The following is a 20,806-nucleotide window of genomic DNA, read 5'->3' as shown; positions in this document are numbered from 1 at the left end:
TTTATTCTGACATGTCTAAACCAATACTTTAAAATCTTCATAAATATTTCCTAGATCCACACCAAGAATCCCAAGCTACAATTAAAATATTAATCAGTAGACTTTGCATTTATAATAGATTTAATGGACCTGAATATGCTAATAATGAAGAAATGTTATAGTTTAGTTTACAGATTTTATATAAAAGCACTCCTTATGAAAGCTAATGACTCGTGCAAGTGGAAGTAGTGTTTTAGAAATATAATGTGAGTTTTGAAAAGCAAGTAATTTGATAAATTTATGAAGAAATTTATTTTTTTCTTACTTCTTGGTTATATTTTCACATCTATTAACTTGAAAATTTTTTTAACCAAAATCTATTTGGAAAATATTTTGAAGATAATGAGTGTTCAAGATTTTAAGCAAAAGTACTTTAAAATGTGTAACTTTCAATGTTTACCTTATAAGTCATTTTCCAAAAAAGAATTCAGGTCTTAAACCTTGTTTAATATGATTGGCTATTTTGTGTTTATTCATGTTAACATTTAAATGAAATGCTTGAGTTATCAAATATTCTTATTCTTTCTTTGGCCCTCTAGTGTTGGGAAGACCTAGGTTTTAATTCAACCCCAAATCTTCATTCCACCTCTTCCCAGTTATAGGGACTTGCATAGAGAGATTTACCTCCCTCTGTATTTAATTCCTTCATTTGTAAGATAGGAATAAATAATACTTACTTCAGAGGATTACTAGGTAATTTTAAATTTAAAATGAGATAATTATAAATAATTTTTCACAATGACTGTCATCTAATAAATGCCCAGTACATGGGTTTTATTATATGTTTTTTGTTGCTAATAATGAATTTTTGGAACCAGCTGAGAAAAAGATGACAGGTAGACTTCCCTTATTTTAGGTTTTCCAATGATTACTGTATATTGGCGTTTCTTGTTCCCTGATTAAAGAATTTACTTTTAAAAAGCATTGATTAAACAATATGTACGTTAAAAGCAAGATAAAATAAGTGAATGCAAATTCTAAATCAACTCTGGCAAACAGTTATTCAGAACCAGCCTAAAAAGGCTAAAAGTGGCAGACATATAATGACTAAAATTTGTGAGCTCCATGTGTGCCAAGCTGATTCTAAGCGGTTTGCCAGTGTTAAGCTGATAACACCTTCTATTTACTTCTTAAATAGCAACTATGGATGCTCCGTGAGAACAAAAGAAAGGGGAGACAAACTAGATGACATTTCAATTTATATTTTTTTTGTAAGGACAGTCTTGTCCATCACTGTGAAAACAATTTCAAACTCAGCTGTAAAGTTTTTAAAAATTGTTTCTACCGCCAGATGAAATTAGCAGAGTTTTGCCTGCAGATGGTGCTAGATCCTCAGTTCCCAGGTAACACACAAGAAGTGCAAAACGACCATTTAGTAAGAGAGCACATTAAATATTTAATGCAAACGACATTTTTTCAAAAACAAACTTCTTCACTAACACAACAGTCTTTCTTGTGAGCCTAGAAGTCTTCGTTACACCTGGTGATTAATCAATAATTACAGCCACTTGGCTGACTGCAGTTAACAATTCCCATTGTGCTAGTAAGGGATGAGTTGCATTTGAAGATTTGGTGACAATCTATATGAGATTTAAATTGCTGTGAGAAGTATTAAGGTAAGCAGAAAACCTTCTGTTTTTCATACAAACATTAAACTTGGAAAATTCTAGCAATTAAAATAACCAGTACTTTCAGATATTTCAAAATTATACCTCTTTTTTTTTCCTGTTACTGACAAATAATCATAAGTGTATATGTAGCACACCCTGAAAGAAAAAAAGGCTTTGTAAAGGATAATGGATATTCTCCTTCTTGGCACCATAATTTTATCTGACGTAAGTAGGGTCCCCCCAGTTATATGTCTTACGTATGACAATACCTGGAAAGTCACCGACTTGAGACACTAGGAACTTGAGAAAAGTATTAAGACTTACTGAACACAATCATTATAGTGAGAATAATTCCACTTTATTTCCCAATTCCCTCAGATAGACAGAAATATAAATAGATCAAACATACATAGAGTAGATTCTGATATCAAACTTAAATCTTGCTCACCAAGGAATTGTGGTCCTTGATATTGTGGCCAAGAGATACTGTTATGGTCTAATTTAGATTCGCATTCTAAGATCTCAGGATCTTCATTTGCATTTCCTTTACTGCTATGGTTCAGTGCTGCCTGAGCTGAGATGCTCCTCTCTTGGTTGAGGGCTCTGATTATGAATCAAAGTGAACTGATGAGGATGAGTATAATTTTTGTGACTTTCTGTCTGAATTAAAAAAAAAAAAATCCCACAAGGACTCTGAGGCAAAGAATATACAAATCAATTTTCACTGCAAAGTAAAGGAGCTGTTACAGTGGAGGATTACTGGACTGAATGTCAATATTATGACATAGTATGAGTGTGTTTCGTGTTTGGTAATTGCAATCATTGTTGCTTTTGTTGTGGTCATCCATGTACAATGCTTGGTGTCAGTCTATTTATCTCTTGTAAAAATAAAATACAGTGTGTGTGCGTGGAAGAAAAAAAAAATAGATACAAAAAAAAAAAGAAAAAAAAAAGAAAAACCTGGAGAACAATGAGAAAGGAGGAGAAAAATGCTTTGAATTTAATGGAAGTTCATGTCTATATTTCCATGTGTTAATAATAGGCAATGTACAAACCAAAAAAAAAAAAAAAGAAAATATTCCATTACACACACACACACACACACACACACACACACACACAATGGAATATTATTCAGCCATTAAAAAGGAAAGAAATTTTGCCATTTGAAACAACATGGATGGACCTTGAGGACATTTTGCTAAGTTAAATAAGTCAGACAGAGAAAGACACATACTCTATGCTCTCACTTATATGTGGAATCTTAAAAAAACAAAAAAACAAACTCATAGGTACAGAGAACAGATTGATGGTTGCCAGAGGTGGGGAGTTGGGTGATGGGCGAAATGGGTAAAGGTGGTTAAAAGGTACAAACTCCTAGTTACAAGATAAATAAGATGTGAGGATGTTATGTACAGCATGGTGACTAGTTAACAATACTGTATTGTATATTTGAAAGTTGCTAAGAAAGTAGATTTTAGAAGCTCTCATCACACACACAAAAAATTGTAACTATTTGTGGTGATGGATGTTAACTAAACTTATTGTGTTGATTGTTTCATAATACTTACATAAATCATTATGTTGTGCCCCTAAAACTAATATAATGTTATGTCAATAGTATCTCGGTAAAAAAAATAATTTTTTACATGTCTTTTTCCACCTCTCACCCCCTGCCCAGCTTGTGTAGCTGATTGTTTTTGTTGTTGCTTTGTTTTGTTTTTTAACACACATGCAAGGCCTTTCATTGACCTCTCTTCAGCTTTATTTTTTTGGACCTGGTCCATTCTACATCCTGCCAAGATCTGAGCCCTGATTTTGCTACTGTGCAAAGTAAACCACTATCTCTCTTAACTTTGTAACATCTGCCAATAGTGCCTTATATATATATTCAACCAAGCACTTGATTAAAATTTTGAACTGGAAAAAAAAAAAAAAAAAAAAAGGAAATTCTTAGGATTTGCTTTTCCATGGCTCCAAGTTGTGTTTTTAGCCACCAAGACCTGTCATTCATTTCTAGGAAAGATCTTGACGATGCCTCTTATGTTAGTTTAGAGCAGGCAGCTGCAGAATGCCTCATCCCGCTACTCTGACCTCTTCATGGCCACAACAGTGTCCTCTGCTGGTGCATTCTCACTGAGGATTTGCAATTTCTGAGGACTCAGGAAATAAACGGGACTTTTTTTTTTTCTTTCAAATCCTTTCTTGTGACAGTAGTCAATTCTTTCTTTGGAGTTGACCTGAAACCTATCTCCCCACAGCAAAGATTCAAGACATTTTCAGTGTAATGCCATCAACATACCCTGCCTGCAGCGTTACAAAGTGAAATAAATAAAGCATCAGAGATGCTGTGTAGAGTGTGACGACTTCATTTCCTACACAGCAGCCTACAAAGAAGAGTAGAATGGTTCAACCCAAGAAAAAATCACAAGGCAGCAGCAGAGCTTGGTGGAAAATGTGGGCACCTTCTCAGAGAAAATGCATCATGTCTCACATGAGTGACAGAAAAATATTTTGAAAAATATTTTAGTTTTCTTTTTCTCCCCATAAAAGAAGAAACAGCTGTAGGAAATGGAAATTGACCTTACCAGAACATAAAACCTGAACTGCTCATTTTGAGGGTTGGCATACAGCTGTGTGCTGGACTCTGAAGAGCAGAAGTGGGATTCTTCTAGAGCCATATGGTTGAATCAAGAAGGGCAAAGGGTTAGAGCAGACAGAAGGCAGTTTACAGGTAATGACAAAGTCCTGAAGCATACTATATTCTAAAATGCTTCCAATCTTAGATTTACATTAAAAAGGAGGAGGCTGCCAAGAAATACACTAATGTGTTTTTCTCCTGAAAGGAGAACAAATCCCAACAGCACTACCTGTCAGCTCTGCTTAGGTGACCTTACCTTCCAATCACTGGTAAACCGAAGAATTAAGAGAGAATCCTATTTCTAATTGTTTTGAACATCATGATAGTCTTCCAAATGAACACCTACTGAGTTTCCACTAAAACACAAAATTCCTTTATTAACCCATATAGGCAGGCTGATTACAGGCTCTGCCAATCTGTATTACTAAGCACTAACCAACCTAGTGAGACAACTTGCTAGAAAGAGAGTTGTTTCATTCCCCATTCCTCAGGGAAAACTAAACTGACAAACACGGTTGAAACCAAAATGGATAAGCAGTTTGTAGCTTCTGATAGAATTCTCATGCTGAAAATACATATGTGAGATTTTAACTAATTAGGCCTCAAGCTCTTTGCAAAAGACACATTGCAATTAATTAAGATGCTACTCATTATTTTTCAAAACGCAAATTCTTTATCATAATTTACAAAACTGTCAGAGAAAACATATTCACACTACCATATTATAGTTTTTATGCTAAAAGAGATAAAATATTTAAGATGAACTTTGTTATTTTTAAGCTGTTCATTTCAGTTGAAATTGGCATACTATTATGAACACTTTAGCTAACATGTAATTATAATTGAATTAACAACTGAAAATTAAAATCAAGATTTGTAACCTTACATTGAGACCCAAATTTAAAGAATTATCACATCCACTATTAAAAGCAGTGCTATGAGGGACTTCCCTGGTGGTACAGTGTTTAAGAATCTGCCTGCCAATGCAGGGGACACGGGTTCAAGCCCTGGTCCGGGAAGATCCCACATGCCACGGAGCAACTAAGCCTGTGCACCACAACTACTGAGCCTGCGCTTTAGAGCCCGCGAGCCACAACTACTGAGCCTGTATGCCACAACTACCGAAGCCTGTGCACCTAGAGCCCATGTTCCACAACAAGAGAAGCCACCGCAACGAGAAGCCCACGCACAGCAACAAAGAGTAGCCCCCGCTCGCCGCAACTAGAGAAAGACTGCGCACTGCAACAAAGACCCAACACAGCCAAAAATAAATAATTTTTTTTTAAAAAAAAGAGCAGTGGTGTGAAATGGTACCTGTCAGTGGAAATCTTGAAAGATACAATTAAGAGAATACACAAAAATTTTAAATAATAACCTCTGATATATTACTCTTTTAATAATTTATTTTAATTAGTAGAATAATTCCACTGCCAAAAATGTTTATTGTGGCAGTTTCTAAAACTAAAAAATAAATAATAAAATATTTTAAGTGAGCATCAATAGGAAGAGTTAAGTTATTATACATCCAGATATGAAATTTCTATACACCATATAAAAGAGTAAGTCATGCAGAACTTTACCTTGTATCTTTTAAAGATGGCTGTTATATTAAATGAAAAATATGAAAAGGCAAATTTTTAGACAATAATTATACTACACTCTCATTTTAAAATGTGTATGTGTTTGCATGCACATATGTTTTTAATAATAGAAAATTTCTATAAAGACACATATCAAATTTGTAAAATTGGTTACCTTAGGGAAGTATGATTAGGAGCTGAGGGGTGGTTTATGTAGATTTTAATTATTACTTCTTATATATAGTTGTATTGCTTAAAATTTTTATAGTGATCTTAAATTATTTTTGTAATGTATACTTTTGCAGAATCTTCGATTAGCCTCAAACAATGCAGCTCTCTTGAAATACCAAGTAAGAGACATTCAGAATAATATGAATTGAAAATCAAAGAACCACTGCATAGTTTATCTTAACTGAAAAGGAGCAATAAAAATTAATTAAAAATTTAATGTTATTTGTAGAAAATTTTAGTTGCGGTACTTATACTCTTTTCATAGTAAAAGATTTTCCTGATTATTGCATATGTATTTAAGTTGGAAACTGTTGTATTGAAATTAAGGAGAATGGTTTACAGTCCCATGAGAGTTATCATAAGATTAAAATTAATTGCTCAGAATTTTCATCTGAGGCCAAACTGGACAGGTAATCAGTCATAAGCTAATGTTATTAGCTTGATTCATGTTATCAAACTCTATTTCTGATAATACCAGGCAAGGGGGTGGGCAGGAAAGAAATATGCTACATATAAAAATGATGGAACCAAGTTCTTCTGTTTGCAGTAGTTCTAACATTTAGAGGTCACATTTACAGCAAAGACTTGAGTTTACTACCTGAAAAATTCAAGCAAAAAGCTCACATTTGCCTGAATTCATGGGAGCAAAAAACCACAAAATATTTTTTCTATTTGTAAGTTTGTAGAGTGCCTTTTATGTGAAAATTTTGGAGGCTTATGTGAATTAACTATAGTTTAAAATGAATTAATGAACATTTTACTTTAAAGACAGAATTAAAATGCACTATCCAATGTATATATATAATCTGAGGTTTGGAGGAATGAAGCAAACTTCCCCAAAGACTCATAAATCAGATAAAATGCAATGGTTACTTTTCAGTAGAATCTAAACTTATCAAGGGTCAGTCTTGACCAGGTACAGATTTGTTTTGTTTCAGAAAATGACCACTATCTTTCTTTTTGAAAAAAATATGTGATATTTGATACATACAAAAGAAAATGGCACTATATCTCTAAAGTTATAAAGCGTACCAAAATGGACACATACAATTCAATCATTCAATTCAGAAATATGCCAATGCCAACATAGTTGCACCAGTTTCTATGCTCCTCTTATAATCCTGCTTCTCCCCACTCCAAACTACTGTCCTGTATTTTGTGTTTATAACCTGCGCTAGACAACCTCTAAGACGGTCCCCAATAACCACCACATCCTGATATTCACACCCTTATGAAATCCCCTTCTTTTGAGGGTTGGCTGAACTTAGTGATTCACTTCTAACAAATAGAATATGACAGAAGGAATGGCTGTCTCTTCTAAAATTAGATTATGAAGTAACTAGCTTCTCTCCCCACTCCCCCTTCTCTCTTTCCTCCCACTCTCCTTCTCATTCTGCCTCTCTTAGTCTTTGAGGAAGGCCAGTTACCTTGCTATCAGTTTGCCCATGAGAAGGCTTATATAGCAAAGAACTGAGGGAGGCCGCCAGCTAACAGCCAGGAAGAACTGAGGCCCTCAGTCCAACAACCCAGGAGGAACTGAATCTTGATAAAAACTACAAGTGATTTTGGAGTGGATCATCCCCAAGTCAAGCCTTGAGATGAGACCATCATCCTGACTGAAACCTCAAGACACCATGAGCCAGAGCGCTCAGTTAAACCATACCTGAATTCCTGACCCACAGGAAATGTGATATAAAATCATGTTTTTTTGAGCCACTATGTTTTAGAATAATTTGTTAGTCAGCAGCAGATAACAAATGTATTATCCTTGCCTTTAAAAAGTTTTGATAAAGAGCACAGAGTGTATTAATTTCTGTTAAATCAAACTTTTAAATTGTGTTGTTCAATTCTTCATCTTGCGAATTTTTCACTTGCTTAATCTTCTAATAATTTAGAAAGCTACTGAAATCTCTTTTTATCATTTTTTTTTATTTGTCTAGTTCTCCCTGTAGTTTTATCAAATTTCCCTTTATATACTTGAGGCCATTAAAAGTTTCTAGTATACTAAGCCTTTTATTAGGTGGATAGACTCTGGGGACAAATTGGCTTCTGGATTTCAATCCTAATCTTATTCCTTACAATCTGTGTGATCTTAAGCAAATTATTTAACCTCCATCCCTCCATTTCCTCACCTAAAAAATGGAAATATAAATACTGCCTACCTGTTGGATTTAAATGAGGTTTAAACAAGTTAATACTTACATGCATACAACAGTAGTTGATATACAGCTATTGGTAAATCACCACATGTTCTGACTTCTTTATCCCTAATAATGCTTTTTGCTTACCAGTTATTGAAGTTTACTTAACAATTATTTTGAAAGCTACCCCATCTTTTTAAAAAATTTTCCTGAAAAAAAAAAAAATGTTTTCCTGACTAATCTTTTTCTACTGTACCTTCAATGTTTCTGTCCCCTTAGGTTTTATGTGTGCTTCTGGAATTCAATGTAAGGCTGATTTTTTTTTTTTTTAAATACAACCAGTCATTCTGCCTTTCAACTGGAAAGAATTAAGTGTATCGTGAATTATAAATATTTTGACTTATTTCTAGCATTTTGGGTTTTGCTAGTTCCACTTTTGCTATTTTTTCTCCATTCATGCTTTCTCTTGGATTGATTGAAATGCTATATTTGTTTGGTTCTTAGTACATCTTTTCTCTTTAACTGGCTTGGGAATAATATATATTATATTTTAATCTTTATGATTATTGTCTTCGAGATTCTCAACTGATGAACAGAATATGTCACTCTTCACTCGTATTTCAAAAAATATAACTTTTTCAACAGTTTGATTCCTGTCAACCTCCTTCCAAGCTACATGCTATTGTTTAATTTTATCTTCTTTTATACTCTAATTTAAAAATTATTACTATTACTTTATAAAGACAACATTTGATTAAATTTAGTTAAATGTTTACCAATTTGCTTTCCATTCTTTCTTGCTGCTTAACCTTCTTTTTGGAATCAATTTTTTCCTCCTAAAGTACGTTCATTCTGAAGTTCCTTTAGTGAATTTCTATTGATGGTAAATATTCTGTTTTTATCTTAAAGTATTATTATGATTCCCTCATACATGAAAATAGTTTTGCTGGATACTTAATTCTAGTTTTATAGTTATTTTCTTTCTATACATTGAAGCTATTATTTCACTGTTCTTAAAATTTTTGTTATCAACCTAATTGTTACTACTTTTATTCTGGTTCTTTTCCAGAGAGCAATTCTCTTTTTATTTGTTCTGTAGTTTGACTACAAGGCATCTGAATGTCAGTTTATTTTTAATTTATACTGCTCAATAATTATTGTGTTTCTTATAGCTATGGGTTCATCCTATACCTACTAATAAGGTTGTTACAAGGATTAACTTAATGAAAGTCAAGTGCTGTGAACAATACCCTGCACATAGTAGATACTATGTATGTGTTTTCTATTGTTATTGAATAATGATTACTTTTATTATCTTCTCCTTTAATATTTCCACACACCCCCCCATTATGTGTATTCTTTCCTCTAGGACACCCATTAGGAATATAAAACACTTTTGCATCCCAATTTTCATGTCAGTTAACTAATCTTTCCTATTTTCCAAATCCTTGTTTCTCTATGCTACTCAGTAATTTCCTTACACCTACCTCTAAATCACTAATTATCTTTTAAGTTTTGTCTAATCTGCTGTTTAATCCATCTCTGCCTGACTCTGTGCCCTGCATTTGATCTTTACAGTGTCCCACCTAGGCTCCCTGCCCTATAGTTTCTGATGGAGCCAGGACAAGGGGAGTCATCAGCAGCAGATCTAAGTTCAAGAGGAGGGAGATGTCAGGGTACTTAGTCCCCCCTTGTCTCCCTGTGTTATCATAACACTTGCATTTTAAGAGAGTTAGCATTTTACTTCGTTGTGAAGGTGGCATTTATTCTTGATATATGAAAAACACAAAGGGTGTTTTTTTCTGAAAGCCTGAATCGCATTCTTCAGAATCATGACCATTCCCAAATGAACCAGGAAAAACAAATCATTTTTGCATCACCTGAATATTGCCACGCCCATCATCACTGAGTGTTTTATGTGAAATTGCTTCAAGAATGTTAAACATAAATAAGCAAATCCTTTTCCACTGTAAATAAGAGAGGCAGAGCAATTCTCTTTAGATGTAGCACATCTGCTAACAGAATGGGAACTGTTGAAAGAAGATAGAGAATCTGATTACAAGATAGAAAAAAAAAGTTTAGAGATTTGGCATAATGTGATCTAAAGCTTTCAGAAAAGAAAAAAATAAAGACTGCCGAAAAGTGAATTTATGAGCTAACGTGTTTTTTTTTTTCTGACATAAAAGACAGATGATAATCATAAAAATGCTTTGCTACTTTTCTATATATCTCATTACTTATTTACATGCAATTACTACAATATTAATGACATACATAAGGTAGAGTTAACTTCTAAATTTAAGAAGAACAGAATTTTTGAAATTAAGGAAACTAATTACATACTGTACACAAAAACTACTGCATTAGTACAAAACTTCTTCACCCCATCTATATTTTACAAATATTCCCTGACCACCTAAATTTAATAAGCCTGAGAATGGGCACTGCCATAGTCCAGGCTCATTTTTAGTTTCCCTGCAAAGTTCAATGGAATTGAAGCATGCGTATATCATTTCCAGAGCATCTTTCCTCATTCTCAACACCCCTATTTTGAGTTAGTAGCAGGAAATCTTAACCAACTCCTCAGTTCTGTCCAAAGATCATTTTACTAATCCTAACCTGTCATAGTCTTGCCAAGGTTCTTGAGATGATAAATAACTAGGTCAGTTTGGCTACTCCAAAGCACTGCTAACCAGTCTCGAGCTTCCCAAGACCAAAAACCATCCAAAGCTCATTCTTGAGCTTTCCACCTGACCTAACTATGCTTTTAACCATGCTATAATGACAGAAATAAAATAGTAATGAACACTAGGATGACAACTGTTTGCCTTAATATGCATGCATCTAGTTATTAGGTCAAGGATATTTTATTACCTGTGTAAAGGAAATTAACTATCATATTTCAGCACATATAAAACATAGTTCAACTACTAAAGTATAAAACATGTAAATCAGAAAAAAAAAATCTAATGAGATCTGGTCTCTCACAATTCAAGAGGCTAAAAAGCACTGGTGTTCATGTTTTGGAGTTGGCAAATTAAGCTTGTCTCAGAAGTGTTAGATTTATCTAAAGAGAAACCCTAAATTCCAGGAAAGCATCAGTGTATTTCTTTTTAAAAGATGACATTTAAATGAAGGTTTGCTTCAAACCAACAAACTTGTACATTGTATGTCTTGAAAGTGCTGAAGACATGGCAAGTATGAATATTTCTAAAACCAAACCCAATTTATTCTAATTTTATATAACTTGATAGAGTAAAACATCAAAGAGAAAATGTGAAACAGCACTCTCTGTGTTGCTGAAAGTTAGACAGGGAAAACAATGAACAAATGTATGTGTCTTGAAAAATGTATAACTGGACTCAGCAAACTAGATACTTTTTATCAATTATTAAGGATGCATGTGAAGGGAATTTTTCAGCACACTTTCCTTCTCCCCTCTGCCTTATAGTTTTTAAAGGTTCTTTGTTCCTTTGATTTATTGTCCTGTTTGTGCATTCCAGCCCCAGAGTCATCGTTAAGGGGACAGATAAAATTAAGGGACTAAGAAGTAGTCTGTCAATCTTTGCCCCTTGGGTGGAAGGCTGCTATAAAGCAAATGAAAAATGAAGCATCATTAAGAATAAATTGTAGGTTTTGAGTATGTTCCTTTATTCTCAAAATGGGTTTTCTTTTTTGAGAATCGTCTCTTTCCATTTGAATTGGCTTGTATTATAAGCTGATTGTGGCATTCTGTTTTCGTCTGAGTCTGCCCAGATGTTCCTTCCATTTACAGGAAAAAAAAATTCTACTTCTAATACAAAGTTCTGTATTTTTAAGTCCCATCTGATGAATTAGGTTTCAAAGTCCTAGTAAATTTTTCAGAAATTTAAGACTTTTTTTGTTTTAATCTGCACTTTGCTTTCTAATTTGAAAAGAGCTTTTACTGACTTTTTTGTTTTATTTTTTTTATTTGTTTTGAAAGTTTTCTCACATTTTGCCAATCAGCTAAGTTTTACATTTCAAAGCAGCATCTTCGTGTAAAAGTCGTAATCTATCACTCAGTTTTGAAATAAATCAATAGCTTTATTTTCACTTTTTGTTACCACTGATTATTATTACAGATGGATAAGTTTCTTTGGAATTACATTTAATTCATAAATATAGAGAACCGTATATAAATATAAGTTAAATATCACAGTGAGCTGAGGAAATGATGAGTACACATTTATAATTATGCATGGAAGGGAAGAGGAAAAGATAAAACCTAATCTTTCAATATCATTTTTAAAAGCAACTTTGATTAAAATTTACATAATACATATGTATTACATAATAATTCTAAGGTAAATCAAAACAATGGAGTTAATGCATATATTTATTAAAACACTCAAAAGAGAATAAAACCAAAAGGAACAATTTGTCTATCACGCATGATATATTTCTCACCTATTTTCATTTGAGGGAAAAAAATGCTGGCAAAATCATGGCATGGGTAGAAGAGAAGTTAGGTTTTATTAACACATAGCTTGAAAAACAGAGTGTTAGGAAAGAATTTCTCAGGCCAGTTATTATAGGAACGTCATTGTTATCAAAGTCAAGAATTTGCAGAAGCCATTTCACCTACGTCTCAATATCCAAATGTAGGAGAAAGGAAACATCTTCAGGTAAGCCCTAGAAACTGATGGAAGGCTAATGCCCAGACTCCTGACACAGCAGGAAGGACTGTACAGGGTATGTCAACAAGACAAAGAGAATAATGAAGACTCTCCAATAGCCCAGGCACCCTGACACAGTATGCCATCCTCCAGATCTTGTCCAAACAGCCAGGGTGTCCTCTTTCCTCTCCAGGTTTGTCTCTCTTTCCCCCATCCTCCCAGGCTGAACTACTTGCAGTTGAATTACTGAAAAACCACTGACCAACTTTTAACACTTTTAGTTGGGCTCAAGCTTTATTTCCTTAATAGTAATTTCCTGGCTCCTTCAGGCAGCTTGAGTATCTGCATTCCTAGAGCCTTGTGCATATTTTAACTGTCTCTGATGTCATACTCTATTATAAGCTCCTAGCACCAATCATCATGCCTGGTGTATAGGAGGTGATCAGAAAATGTCAGGTGGATTCATGAAGGAATCAACAGAGCATTTTAGTTCTACTTAAACTATAGATTGACACAAGATTTTGAAAGTTAACACTTTTTTAAAAATAGATCTTTATTGGAGTATAATTCCTTCACAATACTGTGTTAGTTTCTGTTGCACAACAAAACAAATCAGCCATATGCGTACACATGTCCCCATATCCCCTTCCTCTGGAGCCTCCCTCCCACCCTCCCTATCCTACCCCTCTAGGTCATTGCAAAGCAGCAGCAGATCTCCCTGTGCTACGCTGCTGCTTCCCACCAGCAAACTATTTTACATTCGGTAGTGTATATATGTCGATGCTACTCTCACTTCACCCCAGCTTCGCCCTCCCACCCCATGTCCTCAAGTCCAGCTTTTGACAAAATTCAACACCCATTTATGATAAAAACTCTCCAGAAAATGGGCATAGAGGGAACCTACCTCAATATAATAAAGGCCATATATGACAAACCCACAGCAAGCATCATATTCAATGGTGAAAAACTGAAAGCATTTCCACTAAGATCAGGAACAAGACAAGGATGTCCACTCTCACGACTCTTATTCAACATAGTTTTGGAAGTCCTAGCCACAGTAATCAGAGAAGAAGAAATAGAAGAAATACAAATTAGAAAAGAAGAAGTAAAACAGTCACTGTTTGCTGATGACATGATACTATACATAGAAAATCCTAAAGATGCCACCAGAAAACTACTAGAACTAATCAATGAATTTGGTAAAGTTGCAGGATCCAAAATTAATACACAGAAATCTGTGGCATTCCTATACACCAACAACAAAAAAATCAGAAAGAGAAATTAAGGAAACACTCCCATTTACCATTGCAACAAAAAGAATAAAATACCTAGGAATAAACCTGCCTAAGGAGGCGAAAAACCTTGTACTCAGAAAACTGTAAAACACTGATGAAAGAAATCAATGATGACATAAACAGATGGAGAAATTAACACTTTTTAATAAACACTTGGTTATTATGATAAATCGATGCTTATCTTTAGAGTATCACATTCTTTTTTAGAAAACATATTATGAAACATAAAAACTAGCTGTAATTTTTACAAGAAAAAGTATAAGTGATTCCAATGTTAACTTTTACTCATTCAAATGTTGTTACAGATTTTAAAAAGATGCAGGATTCTCAGTTACCCTGTGCAAATTGTTGGCTTATTAGTTTTCATCATACTGAAATTTAACAAGCGTGTAGGATTTTTGTCGCAAAGGCTCTGAGGCCAAATTACAGGTCACTTTATAAGAATTGTGCTCTCACCGTAACTTGGAAATATTTCTTAGAGGGAACATAGTTTAAATTCCAACAATTTTTAGATACAAAATGTCATCTATCAATCAGAAAAACTAAATACTGTTTCTAGGTTCTGAGTTACCCAAGAGTGGACAATTGCAAAGGGAAGCTACAAAAATTTTCATGTGTGTAAAGTTGAGTCTATATTTGGAGAGAAAATGATTATTTTATATCTTCATAATGGGTGATATAGAGTTAAGAGTGTTATCCTAGCCATATTTATTGACATGTGATCTTTTCTTTCACATTATTTTGGCTTATGCTTATCATCATCACAACTTTTATATTTTAGTGTGGTTATCCACTGGTATTTTTTAGAACTTTTTCAGTGCCAAGATGGAAAGAAATGTCATACAGTAGATTTACAGGAAGTGAAGGTGTCTTTAAATACTTTTGAGCTGTTCCACTATGCACTGATTTAAGAATTGGATGACCTAAAGCTGTTATTTTCTTCTTTCCATACCTTGATAGCAATTTACACCAACCAACAAACTCCACAATCTTTATATCATACCCCATATCTCACAAGTGCTAGGAATATTATATAAGCCCATGCATCACTTTCCACCTGAATGTCATCCCAATTCACCACAGGTGAAGGTCTTAGTGATACTACGGCATCCTAGGCACTATCACATTCTATTTGTCACCAGAAATGGGACACTGTTGGCATTTAATTTCACTCCCCCCCAACCCCAATTAGACCCTAAAACAAGGATTTGAGTGCAGGTAGTGTATTGGAAGGTGAGCCCAGGTAGCACACGTAGGGTAGTGGGAAAATGAGACAGAGAAGGAAAGTCGACTAAGAAAATTTACTACTGTGGTCACCTGGAGACTGATCTAACACAGAGTAGTCTCACAGTTCAAACTTATTCAATGAAAACCTGAGGGGGCAGTGGTATTTATCTACAAATTCCCACTAGTCATTGTTTGAAGAATGTTATGGGGGGATGAGAGGCGGGCACTAGTTCCCTTGCATTCCAATCTGCATGGGCAAAGTGGAGACGCCAGAAAAATTCTCTGGCAAAGAGATGCACATGCTGATGATTAGAAGAAGGACTTATGTATCATGGTAGTTCTAGAAGCAAGATTGAGGATCAGCAAGTAATAGCACTTCTTGACTTATATAACCCCAAAATATCAAGAGCATGTGTCAAGAAGGCTGATGTCAGCTGCAATGGTGGAAAAATTATTGATCTATTACTCAGTTTCTAGACCTAAGCCATTTCTGATTCCCAATTGAAAGGGACAGTGGGTACCATTAAGGAAGGACCCTGTAACACACAGCAGGTAGAGCAGGCATTCCCCCAGTCTGCCCCAGAGGGATCCATGATATGTATCCATATAGCTGCACATGGAAGGAAGTGGAAAACAGGTTCTTCAAGGACTGTTAGATACAAGGTTGAGCTGTAATTGATGCTGAGGGCCCTTTTTATGGCATAGGAGGTACAGCAGAGAGCATATGACCATGGACCCCTCTCGTCCTACTATATACTTTATCACCCAAAAGCTCCCAAGCTAATAAAATTTTTAATGGCCTCTTAAATGCCCAGCTGAGTCTTCAGTCCGAGGATGATATTCTGAGAGGTTGGGGATTGGGATGCTGTTCTTCAAGATTCAGTATATACTTTAAACCAAAAGCCATTATATGGTGATATTTTCTCAAAAGCTAGAATATATAGGGTTGGATCCAAGGTATGGTAATAGGGGTAGACTCTCTCATCATCACTCCTACTAAAACACTTGGGGAATGTTTGCTCAACTCTCCCACAGCTTTAGGCTCCACTGGATTAGAGGCACTGGTTTGGGAAAGGGTATGGGATGGAATGCTTCTATCAAGGGACACAGCAAGTGTTTGCTACTAAACCTACAGCTGTGGTTGCCACCTGGACATTTTGGTACCAAATGACAAGCAGGCAAAGAGAAAGTTACTTACTGGGAAGAGTAATGAGACCTGATTATCATAAAGAGATAAGGTTGCTGCTAGTAATAGAGGCAGGGAACAATATGTCTGAAACTTAGATGGTCCTGTTGGATGTCTCTTCCTGCTTCATCATCTCCAGTGGTAACTGTGAATGGACAATAAGCCATGCACAATCAGTTATCACACTGGTAAGGAAAAAACTCACAACTGTGATGCTAGATTGATATAAAGAATTTTAAGATACTGAGAAAAAAATAAGTTTCTAAATTCAATTGAAATTTAAAGAAATTTAATTGTTACCCTTATGACTTTTCAGTATCATTATTATTATGGAATATGATTTTTTAAATTAGAAAATGGGTTATGGATAATGTACAACTAAAATGAGATAAAGTTGTATATACAAATCCACTTTTCTTTAATACCAGAACTTGTTTGAAAAGCTACAGCGTAAGAAGTCTTTAATTGATAAGTGAGAAGTTTAAGCTATTTGTTAGAGAACATCTATTTCTAATGTCAAAGGTTATTAAAATCAACTGAGGAACTCTGTTTCACCATATCCTTTCATTCCACTTCATAGTACTCATATTGAACCCCACAGGGCTTGGACAATCACAGCAAGTTGATTATTATGCAGCAATATTTTAAAGTCTGTTGGCTTATTATGTAGCCATTAAGAAGATTAATTTTTTTCTAAAGTAATTTTCATACTTCTGATTAAACCTCCCCATGAATTTATTTTTGTGGGACAGGTCAGAGATATATGATAAAGTAAACTAAGCCTAAGATGAAACCTCATTTAAACCACTATTTTATATTTTATTTTAACACATTTAACTAATTTTCTCCTGTGTGATGCAGTGATTTTTTTTAGATATTCACTTATGTTTTGCTTCCACTGTTACGCTGACTACCTTTTGCGTGTCTCTGCAGATACCTTCTCCATCTTTTTCCACCCTGTTCTGTGCCCCAGGGTGCTGAACCCAGGAGGCATCAATGATTCCCTTGCCCACAGGTTTAGGCTTCAGCCAATGAGACAAAGCCAGGAGATAAGAGAGAGTAGGGAGAGTCACGTGAAGATATTCATTCTTTCATATTTCATGGGACATCACCTCTGGTTTTTTGTGGTCTGCTGACACACCACCTTCTCTATAAACTTCCTTCTCCAGGATCTGATCATTGCTACCTCCCCTGGCCTCTTTCAACCTAGGTCTAGTAACATCACTCTGACTGTTAGTTGCACGGACATAGAATATCACCCCTTGATTTTTCTAAAACATGCTCTAAGAGTCATTTTACTAAACTCTCCTTCATGGCCAAGTTGAACCTACATGTGTGTCTTACCAGGACCCTGACTGATGTAATTACTGTAAGTATATTTCTCTTCCCTACAACAAAAATCTAGAAGAGTTATAAAGCCAATAATTGCTTTTGAATTCATAACTTATAATTACTGCACTTAACTCCCTTAGACACACACTCCTTCACTTATAAATCCAAGATAGATGACTGAAGTTTTTCCTTTACAAACAAAATACCTTTTTTCCTACTTTCTCACATCACTTTTATGGTCAATTTACCTTGAGCTCCTTTTTTGTGCTTCTCTCCTCCTATCCTCTACTTCCTCCAAGTGAACCAAGGATCTATACATACTGTATTTTCTCATTACATCAGCCCTCCCTCCAGCTAAAGCCTAGAATGACAAACTCTTTCAGTCTGGAAAAATCTTAAGCAGTCTTCAAGTCCTACCTTTAACCAGTGCTCAAATGAACACGATCAGTTATCTACTGGACATTTTACCAAGTTATCTGACTTAATATGCTCAAGTAATGTCTATTTTCCGTCTGGCTTGCTACTTTTCTTGAATGATGATGAATGGCAGCATGATCCTTATCAAACTAGAAACTGTGTTCATCCCCAACTTCTCAATTTTTTCTTTCTCTGACATTTAGTAATAATGGTTATTATAATGATAGCACCAAGCATGTATTGATTACCCCTTATGTCCAGGCTCTAAAATCAGTATGCCACTTAAATTATTTTATGTAACATTTACAATAACAGCTAATATTTATTAGGAAATTATATTTATCAGATACCACACTAAGAGTTTTATTTGTATTAGTTCAATCTTCATAACATCATTTTTTTTTTTTTTTAAAGATAGTCTAGAACTTGATTTTTTTTTTTAACTGACTTTATGAAGTGGCTTTTTTTTTTCCCCCAAATTTATTTATTTATGTATGTATGTATGTATGTACGGCTGCATTGGGTCTTCGTCGCTGTGCGCGGGCTTTTCTCTAGTTGCGGCGAGCGGGGGCCGCTCTTCGTTGTGGTGCGCGGGCTTCTCACTGCGGCGGCCTCTCTTGTCGCGAAGCACGGGCCCTAGGCACACGGGCTTCAGTAGTTGTGGCTCCCGGGCTCTAGAGCACAGGCTCAGTAGTTGTGGCTCACGGGCCCAGCCGCTCCGCAGCATGTGGGATCCTCCCGGACCAGGGCTCGAACCCGTGTCCTCTGCATTGGTAGGCGGGTTCTTTAACCACTGCACCACCAGGGAAGCCCCATAACATCATTTTGATGTTAAATATTATCTCCATTTTTCCCAGGTGATACTGAAGCACAGTGAGTTATATAATTTCCTAAAATTAACACAGATCATAGCTGGCATAACTTGAACGCAGGTAGTTTGAATTCAAAAATCATGCTATTAACCACCACATTTTCTTTTTTCTAACTCCGTATGGGAGAAATATTATCCAATTTCACAGATGAGAGAACTGATTTCCAAAGATGCTTAATTAACTTGCCCGAGATTACACAACTAGTCAGAGGGGAACATAGGTGCAACACACAATTTTTCTTCCAAAATTCCCGGAAACATAACTTTCATTAAAATTTGCTCGTAGGTCCTCCAGAAATTTTTTCTTCTAAAATGTCCTACAAACATCACTATTTGAACAAATTTGAATGAAAAAATAATATTTAAGAGCTATTTTTTAAATAAAAATTGTGTGTACAACTTATGTTCCCCAGATACCATAAGCACCATGATTTTACAGCTAGGAAGAGGAGGAGCAAGGATTACAACTTAGACTGTCTCACAGCAAAGCCCAGCTCTTTTACCTATTTTATGTTATTATCAAATCATATAGAAAATAACTCTTTAAATTTCCCCTATTTCCTCTCCATTTCTATAGCACTATTGCCTCATGATTTCTCTCTTGAATTACCCCAGTAAGGTCATAATTGTTCTTCCTTCCTTCTTCATCTCTCCCGACTCATCACCCACACTATTTTTTTTAATGGTTTTTCTATAATCAAAATTCAATTGTAGGGAGAGAATATTTGTACAGTATATATCTGATAAGGGACTAGTATCCAAAGTATATAAAGAACCCTTACAACTCAACAATTAAAAGATAAATGACCCAATTAAAACATGGACATAAGATTGGAAAAGATACTTTTCCAAAGATGATATAAAAACAGCCAAGAAGCACATGAAATGATGATCAATATCATTAGTTATTCTGAAAATGCAAATCAAAACCACAAGGAGACACCACTTTACACCCACTGAGATGTCTGTAATCAAGAGGATGGACAATAACAAGTGTCAGCGATAATGTGGAAATATAGGAATTTTCATACATTGCTGGTGGGGATGAAAAATGGTGCAGATACTTTGGAAACAGTTTCATATTTTCAAAAAATTAAACCTAGAGTTATATTACCCAGCTATCCTGCTTTTCAGTAAAGATGCAAAAGAATTGAAAATATATATTCACAAAAAACTGTACACAGATGTTCACAGCAGCATTATTCGTAATAGTCAAAAGCTAGAAACAACCCGAATGTCCATCAATTAATAAATGGATAGACAAAATGTAATATATGCATAAAATGGAATATTATTCAGCTTTAAGGGGAATGAAGTACAACATGAATGAACCTTGAAAACACTATTCTCAGTGAAATAAGTCAGTCGCAAACAGACACATATTGTATAATTCTATTTATATGAAATGTCAAGAATAAGCAAATCCATAGAGCCAGAAAGTAGATGAGTGGTTGCCAGGGGCCAAGGGGAGGGAAGAATTGGAAGTGAATGTTAATGGATATGAGGTTTCTTTTGGGCCAAGCCTTTTACTGTAACTATTATAATATGTTAGATTATATTACATATACTATATTAGTCAAAATAGACTTAGCAATGCTG

General features: G+C 34.9%; 1 protein-coding gene across 1 annotated transcript in view; it reads left to right on the top strand.

Moving 5' to 3' along the window:
• VWDE (von Willebrand factor D and EGF domains) overlaps nt 1–20,806 on the top strand; it is a 91,311-nt gene that overhangs the window by 54,421 nt on the left and 16,084 nt on the right. The window contains 1 exon segment of the mRNA XM_057549654.1: nt 1,331–1,382. Coding sequence (XP_057405637.1) covers nt 1,331–1,382 — 52 coding nt within the window.

Source organism: Balaenoptera acutorostrata, chromosome 7 (assembly GCF_949987535.1).
Source record: "Balaenoptera acutorostrata chromosome 7, mBalAcu1.1, whole genome shotgun sequence".
NCBI classification, from domain to species: Eukaryota; Metazoa; Chordata; class Mammalia; order Artiodactyla; family Balaenopteridae; genus Balaenoptera; species Balaenoptera acutorostrata.
Note: the sequence above shows the minus strand (reverse complement) of the source record. Positions and strands in the feature narration are given on the sequence as shown.